This window comes from Cicer arietinum, chromosome 6, assembly GCF_000331145.2.
Source record: "Cicer arietinum cultivar CDC Frontier isolate Library 1 chromosome 6, Cicar.CDCFrontier_v2.0, whole genome shotgun sequence".
In the NCBI taxonomy this organism is placed as follows: Eukaryota; Viridiplantae; Streptophyta; class Magnoliopsida; order Fabales; family Fabaceae; genus Cicer; species Cicer arietinum.
Genome location: NC_021165.2, coordinates 2706490 through 2718582, shown reverse-complemented (window position 1 = coordinate 2718582; position 12093 = coordinate 2706490). Strand labels below are relative to the sequence as shown.

Here is a 12093-nt window from a genome sequence, read left to right as displayed (position 1 = left end):
TAATTAGTTATAACATTGATCATTTAATTAAAATAAAGTGCATTAAATAAGTATTTAAGGATAGTATGTCCTCCATTGCCTCTAAAAAACAACGTCTCATTAACAAATTAGTTAATAGTATGTCCTCCATTGCCTCTAAAAAACAACGTCTCATTAACAAATTTAAATGAACAGTTCTGATACACCTGATTATAATATAATCTCTAGATTATGATTGATTTGAATTAACGGTTGAAATTATTGTTTTACTAAAAACACTAATTGTGTATTCTTTCTCAAATTATTGTTGTAATCAATTAGTTCCCAATTAAAAATTCATTGAAACTTACAACAATATGATTATTCTTTTATTTACTTTTGACTGCTCTGTTTCAATGAAATTAGTTTTGTAAAATTGATTTTGTCATGATAAGAGTTTTTATTTTTATTACAAAATCAAGCTTTTAAGGTTTTGCTAATATGTGTCTTTAATTAAGACATATATTAAGAATTTGAAAAGTAAATTTTTTATTTAAATTTATTTTTGGTCCTTTTATTATTTAAAATGAATTTTTAGTCATTTTATTTCTATAACTAGAGTCTTTTGGTCTCGTACTATTACTAATTCCTTTGGTTTTTTTTGTTTGGTTTTTTTTGTCTCCATTATTTTCAATCATCAGTCACTCTCATTAACTTATTTAGGGACACTAAAAAATCGATTTTAAAAATGAGGGAACTAAAACTTAATTTTATGTAAAATAAGGGACCAAAAATATGTTCAAATTTAATTTTTTTAATACGACAATTTTTTCACATGTATATTAAAATTTAATAAAAGTATTTTAAATCATTCAACTAAAATATCTATTCAATATTCCTTAATAAAAGTTTAAATTTTAATTTAATCAAATGTATCACAATAAAATTTATTAGATAACTTTTTTTTGCAAGAAAAAATATTAATAGATAATTCATTTTAAAATAAATATAAGTTTCAAATTAAAAAATAAAAAAGCAAATATACGCGCATAATTTTTATAGGGCTATCAAATATCTGAAATTCGAACCAAATCATTATATTTTATTTTACATTATATCATAATACTATGTTAAAATAAATTAGACTCTTGTATACATGTTCATAAATAAATTATATTTGTTTAGGCATAATAGATTTATAACCATTCTATGCTAACTATACTTTAGATCTATAATGCTCATGTGTTTCTTTTATTATTTTGACTCGCAACTCATATGATTTTGTTAAAAATCACTTTACACTTATTTTAGTGGAGGCATAGTTTTTATCCGCACAATAATGGTATTAGGATTTATGTTAGGATTTATATTTCTTACATTTGATCTATGGGTAATATGGTTTTTATATTTCTACATTCAAAAGTGTCTCGTTTGTTAAACACGATGTATGGTATACCACGAGCAGCAAATGAGTTCATATATAACACATTTACCACTCTTGAATTTGAACAAACTAACTGTTCAAGATGTTTGGAGAACTTTTAAAATATGAAAAAATTCACAATATTTTTTAATATGGTGACACGTAGAGCTGTCAAATGGGTCAGTTCAGCCCGACGCACGTTGGCCTGAAGGACCCGTGAGTACCCATGAATGGGCTAGGTTGATCCGGCCCAATTCGTTAAGAGGTTGTGTTCTTTCAAGACATGCTCATCTAATATGAGCTATGCGGGCCAATAGCCCGATCTGGCTAATTTTTTCTTGATATTTTTTATTTTAATTAATAAAAATAAAACAAATATCATCTTCAATCATTTATCACATTAGAGACAATAAAATACACTACATAGAATCTGATCGCGTTTAGTATTCAGAGTAAAAGGATGAAGTTGGAATCAATATTGGTCTTGGTCGGCAGACAACAATCACCAAAGAAGCTGAGCAGACGAATGTGTTGGACCGACAATTCTAGTATTAGTTGAAAGCACCGCAACAATGTTATGTTGTTCTTGACTTTTAGCGAAATACATTTTTTTTAGTAAGTTAAGTTTTCTTTTCTTTCTTAATTATGGTCGATCTATTACTTTTATTTTTCTTTTTAAAACTAACTTAAAAACACAACTTTTTAAAATCAAATTAAAAATAGCAAACAAATCTATTATTTGAGTCATTCTAAATTTTCCTCTTAATACTTGTTTGCATAAACTTTTTTAATTGTAGTGGACCAATCCATAGTCCGCTGACATGGTCCGACCCAACTTCATTTTTAATGTAGTATGTTAACACGTAAATATAATATTTTTAAGGCCCGACCCATTTGATGTAGCCTATTTTGATAATTCTAGTGACACAAATATGTCATTTGTAAAGTACAATTTTGTATGTTAACACATGTAGTATACTATTTTCCTTTGCTCTTTTTTTTTTTGGACAAAATTTGTGTATGTTGTTGTCTAACGTTTCTCCTCACCAACCATAAAATGCTCCTCCTCAAATTTAATAAATAACCACTGCTAAATGCAAAATAAATCCATGATTTAAGTATATACAACATCAAAAATTAGTAAAAAAAGAAATCAATAAAAAATTTGTAATAAAATTTAGTACGCTGTTTTCACATCTTAATTTTTCTAATGTTATTGGACGATAAGATTAATGTATTAAATAATTTAAAAATATAAAATTTGATTGTGGTCAAACTCAATTTGATTGTACAAGTCAACCAAATGAAAAACTATACTTTTGGAGCTCCTATATATATTCAAACTGGCATTGGATCAACTAAAAAAGAATTTACGAGTTTCAGAATCCAACAAGTAAAATTGATTATGAAAAGAATGATAATTAAATTAATGGTCTAAAATATTAATTCATTATGAGTTAACGTATTAGATTTTTTTATTGGTTGGTATCGTAGTTATTCACTTCATTTAAGCATAGGTGCATCATTGATTAGATTTGGAGGTCAACCGGTAGTGGGAGATTGCCTAAAGAAAAACTAAAAAATTCGGGTTTCATGGCATTGCTTATGATTATAACCAAAATGACGTAATACCTAAAGATATGAAGTCATATAGTGACCCTGACTCAAATTGTTATGATTTGTGGTACCATAGTTATGAAGAATCTTTGTGACGACAAATTATTCTTTATGATGAACCAGGTGGAGAATATAGTATATGATTGTATCGACAAATTTATTTAATAAAATTTTGGTTCACCTTTAATATTAATTGTCGATGTATATAATGGTGTGCGAAAGTTAAAATTCATTCAAATAAATATATACAAACTATACTAAACTTAATAAATAAGTTAATAGTCGGTCAGGTGATAATTTGGGACTAATGTCAACCCACCAACATGCAAAGAATAATTATGAATGTATCAATTAAAGAAAAAGGAGAGCCAATATATAGATAGATGATACACAAATTGCACACTACATAAAAGGATATATTTGTCTACTTTCATTATCCATGTCTAAGTTTAATCTCTACAACTTACATTCTTATTATCTTTAATCTAACATCTAAGAAACTCCAAATGAAGATAATACATTGAGAAAACTAAATAATTGCAAATACAAAATAAAAATAAAAATTATTAGAAGATATATAACAAACCAAACACTTTAACCTTTCAATATCTCTCAAAAATAAATCCTAAAGGACTTTACTTCTTTACTTAAATAGTTTTTGGATAAAAGGTCCTAGTAAGTGGTAGATTAAATAAAAGGAATGAATAGATTAGAAGAGAACTCACATGATATATTCTTTGAAGATAATTAAAGATTCAATTGAAGTTAAAATACAAAAGAGAATGCGAAACTACTCAAAGAAAATAGAAAAAATAAATAAATAAGAGCACTTAACAAAATAAGTATAAAATAAATAATTACCTCTAAGAAAAATAAATATAAAACTTATCAAATTAACAGAATAAAATTCAGATAAAATTGCCAACTATGTGTAGATCATTACGAATTAAGGGGTTGGCATGACATCATATATAAGCCACACCTCAGGCAACACTTTTAAATCCAACATGTAGGCCCCAACAAAAATTGAAAGTTCATAGAAACAAACAATAATTTAAAATGAAAATAAACTACCATTTTGACATGAAGTTAATTAGCAACCTGTCTTGGGCTCCAACCACACAAAACAAAATAAAGCTAGAAAAGAACCCAAGATGAATCTAAACAACCAAAAAACACAATTTGTGCCAACAATGGCTGATATTCGAATTTAAAGAGAAGTAGAAAGTTAAGACTTCAAATAAAAATTAGTCCTTTTTATTTGAAAAGTCAAATGAGCAATAAAAATTTATAGAATAATGATGAAATGGAACGTTTTTCTATTTCATATTTTATCACTAGATGCAATAATTTCATCGCATATAGCAAGCACATATGCACAATCAGATAAGGTTTCGCTATTTTGGCATTTTGGGGAAATTAGCATGTTGCCCCCTTCCACTCCTTCATTACCTCTATTGACAACTCTTTATCGCTAAATGTCCCAAAAATATTCCCACCACAAAACCAGATTTGACTAATCTTAAACTCAATTCTTGTTCGAAATTCAGATTTGAGTTATCCTAAAAAAGAAAAAAAAATACCGCATACATCAAAAAACATATTTTATATTGGTAGAAGATTGAATGTCTAACACATTAAAAAAGGAGGAGAATTAACGTCACACTCTTTAATATATATATTTCAATTTATTATCTTTTATTAATTAAAATTTACATGAATCTCACTAAATTGTATGGATCTCATTTAAGTTTATTAAAACTCAAATTAATTTTAATCAATAAAAAAGAGTGTGTTAAAAAATATATGTGAAAGAGTATGTGAATAATATTATTATTGAAAAACATATTAATGTATAAGGTATTTTTTTATTCTTTCTTTATTTTATATTAATTTATTTGTTAAGTTTAGTATAGATTGTATATATCTTTTTATATTAATTTATTTGTTAAGTTTAGGATAGCTTGTATATATTTATTTCACCTGGTGCACCATAAAGAAAAGCTTGTCACCAGAAAAGTCTTTCGTAACCACATACCACAAATCATAACAATTTGAGTTAGTGTCACTATATGGCTTCATATTTTCAGGTTTTACGTCATTTTGGTTATAATTTGAATCGATAATTTGAAGCGATGGCATGAAATTCGAGTTTTTGAGTTTTTCTTTAGAGAATCTCCCACTACCCATTCAGGGACTATCCATGCGCCTGTGCTTAAATGAGTGAATAATTGTCTTGATCAATATCCAATAATAAAGAATGGTTCTAGTCCAAGCGTTAACCACCAATTACTTATAGATCGGTCCTACAAATATTTAAACAATAAAATATAATGATATTAATCAAAAGATTCAATCAAAAATTAAATCTTATAAATGAGATTGAAGATATTTGAAAGATAATTACAAATTTAATTTCAAAGTTAAAATTCGTAAACCAATAATCTATATATAATATTAAAAAAATACATTTTCCAATTTTTTGTACACGTGGCATCATCTAAGTAACAGCGTTTCCTAGTTAAATTATCCATAAATGCATATATAATTAAATTTTCAAAATTCTTTTAAAACCATATAACTATTTGATATGTTCATTATTTGTAGATTTCAACTATAATAAATTATTGAAGCCCATCGAAGTTATGAAAAACATTTGAATAATATTTATGATCATATTGCATATTGTGATAACCAAAATAATCGGTCAAAAGAGTCAATTTAGATCAACTAATATCTACAAAAGAAAATGAATTGAATTAAATAATTTCATTAAACAGTTGGCCATTTTAATTTCCTAGTGCCAAGTTTTTCAAATGTACCAATCCGAAATTTTACATTTCCATTCTTTAAAATATTCCAACAATCAAAACATTTCCTCAACAATTACCATATATTGTGAAATCAATTTGGTTCATCATCTCAACTTTATACTTTAGCAAAAAATACTCAGGGAATTAATAAGAGAAAGAGGTAAAAGTCCAAGGGTAATTTCAATGACAAATAAATAGTAAAATAAATTTAATTTAATATCTTTCAGAACACTAAATACATATAGTATAGTGAGGTTTCGTGTTACAAAATAATTACAATAAACAAATATGACATATTTCTCTGTTATTTTTAAACATGTGGCAACCTCTATGAAGTTGCGATTTTTGGTTAAATTATATATGAATTTAATTTTCTTAAACAGTAAACAATATGTATTTTAACTCAATTTTCAAAACTCTTTCACAACGGTATAATGCTTGCAAATTCACTCTCTGTATATTCTTTAAAAGGATCTATAAAAGAAACTTGTAACGGTTACAAATAATTAATGAATGATATTTACCCTAAACTTGCTTGAAAAAATCATCTCAATTTTTAAAAATTGAAGTATAATAAAATTTGTTTAGTTTCAGAAACCCCTAAATCTTTTAGAAATTTTTTTTAACTAAAATAGATTTTTTTCATATTACTTATTTTTTATTTTAAAGTTTTCTGATAATTAAAAAAATCAATTTTTTAGAATTACTTATTTATAAATAAAAAAAAAGAAAAAGTCACAAAATATTCTTTACTTTAGAAAAAGAAAAGTAATTTTCGAAAAAAGAAAGTATTGAAATTTTTGCTGACTTTTTGTTTTTCTTTCAAAAAATTTAAAATATAAAAAAATGCAATTAGTTTAAAAAAATAATATACACATCATTCACACATTTAGTGACTAATATAGGTTATATATATATTTTATACTTCATTCATGTTTTTCGTTGATAGTCAATATAAAAGAATACTTTTGTATAATTTTATTTTATTTTGTTTGCAGAACAAAGCAAAAGGGTGATTTAAAATTTGTTTATTGGTTATGTGTTTAATTTATATATATTAGTGGTCGGTGGGCCAAAAAAAAAGTGGCAATGCTGGCCCAATAAGAAAAGGGATGAAAACAAAATAAAATAAGAAACACGAAAAAAGAAGAAGAATGAGGAATGACAGAAATGACAATTGTTTTTGAATTCTCTGTAAGTAGTCAAATTCTCTCTTCCCTTTCCTTCCAGCCATACACACTTTTAATGACTAATATACATTATATATATATATATATATATATTTTATATTTCGTTCATTTTTTGCTTTCATAATCAATACAAAATAATACTTTTTTATCATCTTATATTGTTTTGTCTCCAGACCAAAGCAAAATGGGTGATTTGTAATATGTTAATTGATTATGTGCTTAATTTATATTATTAAAAGAATAAAAACAAAATTTGTGCCATTGCTTCAAAATTTATGAGAGTGCCACGTATTAGCTAGGCTTTAAAAGTATGGTTTTTGTAATAAAAACAAAAACTTTTTGACACAAAGTTTCTTGTATCTACTATCAGTTTTACAAAACTCATTTCATTGAAACACATACACAATCAAAAGTAAATAAAAGAATAATCATGTTGTTGTTAGTTTGAATGAATTTTTAATTGGAACTAATTGGTGGATAAAAAAATACTTAAATAGAAAAAGAAAGTAGTAAGAATTTGAACAATATAAGAAGCAGATTGAAATTTAGTCAAATGTATATAAAAGTATTTTAACAATTATCAATGAACATATACAAGTAAAGTCACTTGAAGTCATAATCTCTAAAGTCCTCACACTAAAATGTTATTATATTTTTGAAAAATATATAAAATAATTAATATATTAATTTTTATTTATATTACACATTTAGTTCAATATGTATAAAATTAGCACATTATATGAAGCATCCATATAACGAAAACTATCCACAACACTTATCAACATGTATTCTAAAATAATTTTAACACCAAATCAATTATTTAAAATAATATTCCATTAATAAAATATTTGTTATAAAATTTAGGGTGTTACAATAATTTAGAAAGAAAATAAAATCTAACTTACTAAAAATAAAACAAAATTTATTTCGCTAAAATTCAAGAACAACATAACATTGTTGTGGTGTTTTCGATCAAGACTAGAATCGCCAGTCCAACATATTCGTCAGTTTAGCTTTATTTGTGATTGTTGTTTCTCAACCAATACCAATATCAATTAATTATGAGTTCATCCTCTTGCTTTAAATATTGAACGCATTCAGGTTCTATGTGGTGTTATGTAATATAATTTTATTTTATTTTATTTTCCTTGTACACTTATTTTTCTTGCACTCCTTCGTTACCTCTATTGACAACCCTTTATAGATCCTAATTTAGGTCATCCTAAAAAATAAAAAATTAGACTGATGAAAGTTAGATTGAAAACTATGGTGGAGAAGATTATGAGGTAGAAGAAAAGACAGGGGCGTTGGAGAGGAGCTTAGAGATTACTATAGACAAATACAATAAATTTATCTATTATTCATGTACACGTGACACTCTCTATATAGTTGTTTTTAGGCTAAATGATACCTCTAGTCCCTTAACTTAATTTCAGTTAACGTTTTAGTTAATTGTTTATTTTTCTTCGATTTGGTCCTTTATTTTAATTTTAATTGACAATTTGATCTTTTAAGTTTTAAAATGTCAACAATGTTATCCTTTTTTTTACAAAAATTCATCAAAATTTTCAACAAAAACTCATAAAATTAATTATATTCTTCAATATAATACAAATTTCATCAAATTCGTAACTCAAATCTTTAAATAAACACATATTTTTATCTCTAACAACATCAAATAAAGAATGAAAATATGAGTTTATTTGAATATTTGAATTACGAATTTGATGAAATTTGTATTATATTGATGAAATTTGTATTATACTGTTTGAAATTTTTGATGATTGTCACTTAAAATTAAAATAAAGAATCAAATCGGAAAGAAAAAAAAAGATAAAAGACTAAAACATTAACTGAAATTAAGTTAAAGGACCACGAATGGTATTTAACCGTTGTTTTTATTTGGATAATACCTTATCTTATGTTTTTTCAAGTGTGCAGATGATACTCAAGTATTTATTAAATGATTATCCAACCATGTTATTTTTAGTTACATAAGAGAAACAGATGCATCTTCTAAGTAAGTACTGCATATGTCAAAAAAAACATATTTTATACTAGTAAAAGACTGAATGTCAATATACTAAAAAAATAAGGGAATTAACAACTAATTCTTTAAAATAAACATTTCAATTTATTTTCTTTTATTAGTTAAAATTCTTGTAGATCCCTCAAATTGTACGTGTCTTATTAAAGTTTATAAAACTCATGTTAGTTTTGACCAATAAAATAAGTATGTTAGAAAAAGTATGTCAAAAAGTATGTAAACAAAATTATTCCTAAAAATATATTAAATATATGAGGTATTTTTTCATTCAAACGTTTTTTATCTGAATTTATTTGTTAATTTTATTGTAGTTTTGTATATATTTTTTCTTCAAAAGTCATTTGCATAAATTTCAACTTCACGTTCCATTATATACAGCAACAATTTATATTAAGGATGAACTAAAATTTTATTAAATAAGATTGTCAATACAATCATATACTACATTTTCCACCTGGTCCACCATAAAGAAAAGCTTGATGCCAAAAAGGTCCTTGATAACCTTGGTACCACAAGTCATAACAATTTGTGTTAGTGTCACTATATGGCTTCATATCTTTAGGTTTTATATCATTTTGGTTATAATCTGAATCGATAATCTGAAGCGATCCCATGAAACCTGAGTTTTTGAGTTTTTCTCTAGGAAATCTCCCACTACCCATTGGGGGACTATCCATATTCGATGGAGCATATGTTTGACCTCCAAATCTAATCAATGATGCGCCTGTGCTTAAATGAGTGAATAATTGTTTTGGCCAATATCCAACAATACAACTATTTTCTAGTCCAATTGTTAACCACCAATTACCTGTAGATCGGTCCTACAAATATTTAAGCAATAAAATATAATTGAATAAGTTACTAGGATATGATACCAACCAATAGAAAAATCAAATACTTTACCTCATAATGAATTAATATTTTAGACCATCAATTTAATTATCATTCTTTTCTGTAACTTTTTAATATTTCTCAATATTTCATATTAGAAATATTAAAAATAATTACATGGTACATCTCTTAAATATAATATAATTTAACAAAAAATAACTTTATAAACACTTGTTAACTTTTAAAGGTGTAATTTTTTATTTAAAATATAATATTTTCTCTTTCAAAAGCATTTGATTAATAAGTATTCTAATATATATGCATACGTTGTTAATCAATTTTACCTGCTGGATTTTGAAAACCATAAATTCTTTTTTAGTTGATCCAATGCCAGTTTGGATAAATATGGGAGATCCCAGAGTACAGTTTTTTATTTGGCTGACTTGCACAAAACCTGAACAATCATAATTGTAACATCCATTTTTCTTTTGACCATCCACCTGCATATTTGAATCAAATTGAGTTTGACCACAATCAAATTATGTATTTTTAAAATTATCTAATGCATTAGTCTTACCGTCCAATAACCAGTTATATGTAATCGACTGTCTCCATATAAACTTGGATGAACCTTGCATATCAATAAATTGATGAAAATAATATATCAAAAGAGAATTTTATACACAAAAGAATAAGGAGTGATATCTCTTTCCGTCACACACACACACACAATTTAATTTCTTGAAATTAAACAGAAATATTTTGGCATAAACATAATAAAAAGTAAATTACCTCAGCTCCAACTCGAATGCTATTACGTTGTGTTGGTGGACCACTTTCAATCCAAATTGAAGATGTGCTGTATTGATTTTTTTGAAGTGATAGATTATACACACCTATGAATGCGTACGCCCCATGAAATGTCATGTTTTGAGTTGTATCAAGGGTAACCGTCTGAAAAATACAAACAAATACAATATTTGAAATATGCAACATTTGTCCATATAATTGTTTTAAAAAATATACACTTACATGATAGCCAGGAGAACTTTGAGAATAATATTGAAAGTCTTCAATTTGTAAATTTGAAGATGAATTATTAACAATTTGATGTCTTCTTGTCCTGTTGTAAATAGGTACTTTTCCCGTAGGACATTCATTCACGATTTTACTATAAGATCTATTTCGCACAATATTCTTTGCGAAAGTTGGGTAAAGCTACAGTACAATGAAGAAGAAATAAAATAAAGTTTAATTAATAGTGATGTGTAACTAAAGTTAAAATTATTTACAAATGAATAAAATAATCTTTATTGATAAGTTTAATTACAACATTTGAACGATAAAATGCAAGATAAATATTTTATTATATACAACTATCGAAGAGTAAATTTATTAATTAATTACTATACCTGAATTTTGTGGTTTTTTAGCAAGGGATGTTGAAGAGTAGGTTGCTTGTGGATATCAACACACTCAAAATCATTGTCCACTTGATGCTGGATTTGTTAACCAAAAATTAACATAAATTAAATCACGAGTAAAACAAAATAAAAAGGTACAATAAGTGATAGACAATACCACGATGCTATCTGATACGGTAGAATTATATTGCTCATCTAATAGAGTTTTGCTACTTGCACCAATATTGCAGCATGCTACAAACAAGATTATAACTAGAAAGAGAAATAGCGCCATGATGTTAACTTTCAATTTGTATATGTATACGTGTGTATATCTATATATATAGAGGGTGAGAATCCCTTGACTAATACTGTAATAACAAAATAACTTAGTATAATTAATAAATTTTATTAATTCAATTTATGATTATTGATATAATATATTAATAATCAAACACACAAAATTATATATTCAAAATTAATAGTTATATAATCTAGTGATCAATATTTACTTATATTTTTAAAATGTTTATGAAACGCTTGGTATAAATTATTAAATGAAGTATCAAATAGTTTAAAAAATTTATAAAAATTTGTAGAGTCGATCTATCTAATAAAAACTTTTAATTTAGTTATTGGAATAATGAAATTTATCGTTTAAATTGAGTAATTAAACAAAATAACTAATCACAAAATTACTCTTTATATAATCTATGAAGACAAAGACATAAAAATTAATCTTAATACTTCAATTTTAAATGGACGGTCAAGATTAATCGTAATTAGTTATAACATTGATAATTCAATTAAA

General features: G+C 25.5%; 1 protein-coding gene across 2 annotated transcripts in view; it reads right to left on the bottom strand.

Annotated features, from left to right (window-relative positions):
- The window catches only part of LOC101511248 (protein neprosin-like), a 24058-nt gene extending 12468 nt beyond the window's left edge, over window positions 1–11590 (bottom strand). The window contains exons 1-7 of one of the 2 annotated variants that reach the window (XM_027335519.2): window positions 11461–11590; window positions 11292–11378; window positions 10912–11097; window positions 10672–10833; window positions 10457–10510; window positions 10224–10379; window positions 9439–9869 (exon numbers count right to left, since the gene is read on the bottom strand). In XM_027335519.2, coding sequence (XP_027191320.1) covers window positions 9483–9869; window positions 10224–10379; window positions 10457–10510; window positions 10672–10833; window positions 10912–11097; window positions 11292–11378; window positions 11461–11577 — 1149 coding nt within the window. In that variant the 5' untranslated portion in view covers window positions 11578–11590 and the 3' untranslated portion in view covers window positions 9439–9482. Of the gene's footprint in view, window positions 1–9438; window positions 9870–10223; window positions 10380–10456; window positions 10511–10671; window positions 10834–10911; window positions 11098–11291; window positions 11379–11460 lie in introns of those variants that run through there. The other variant, XM_027335520.2, reaches the window with a different exon arrangement.
- Between the last annotated feature and the right edge of the window lie 503 nt (window positions 11591–12093).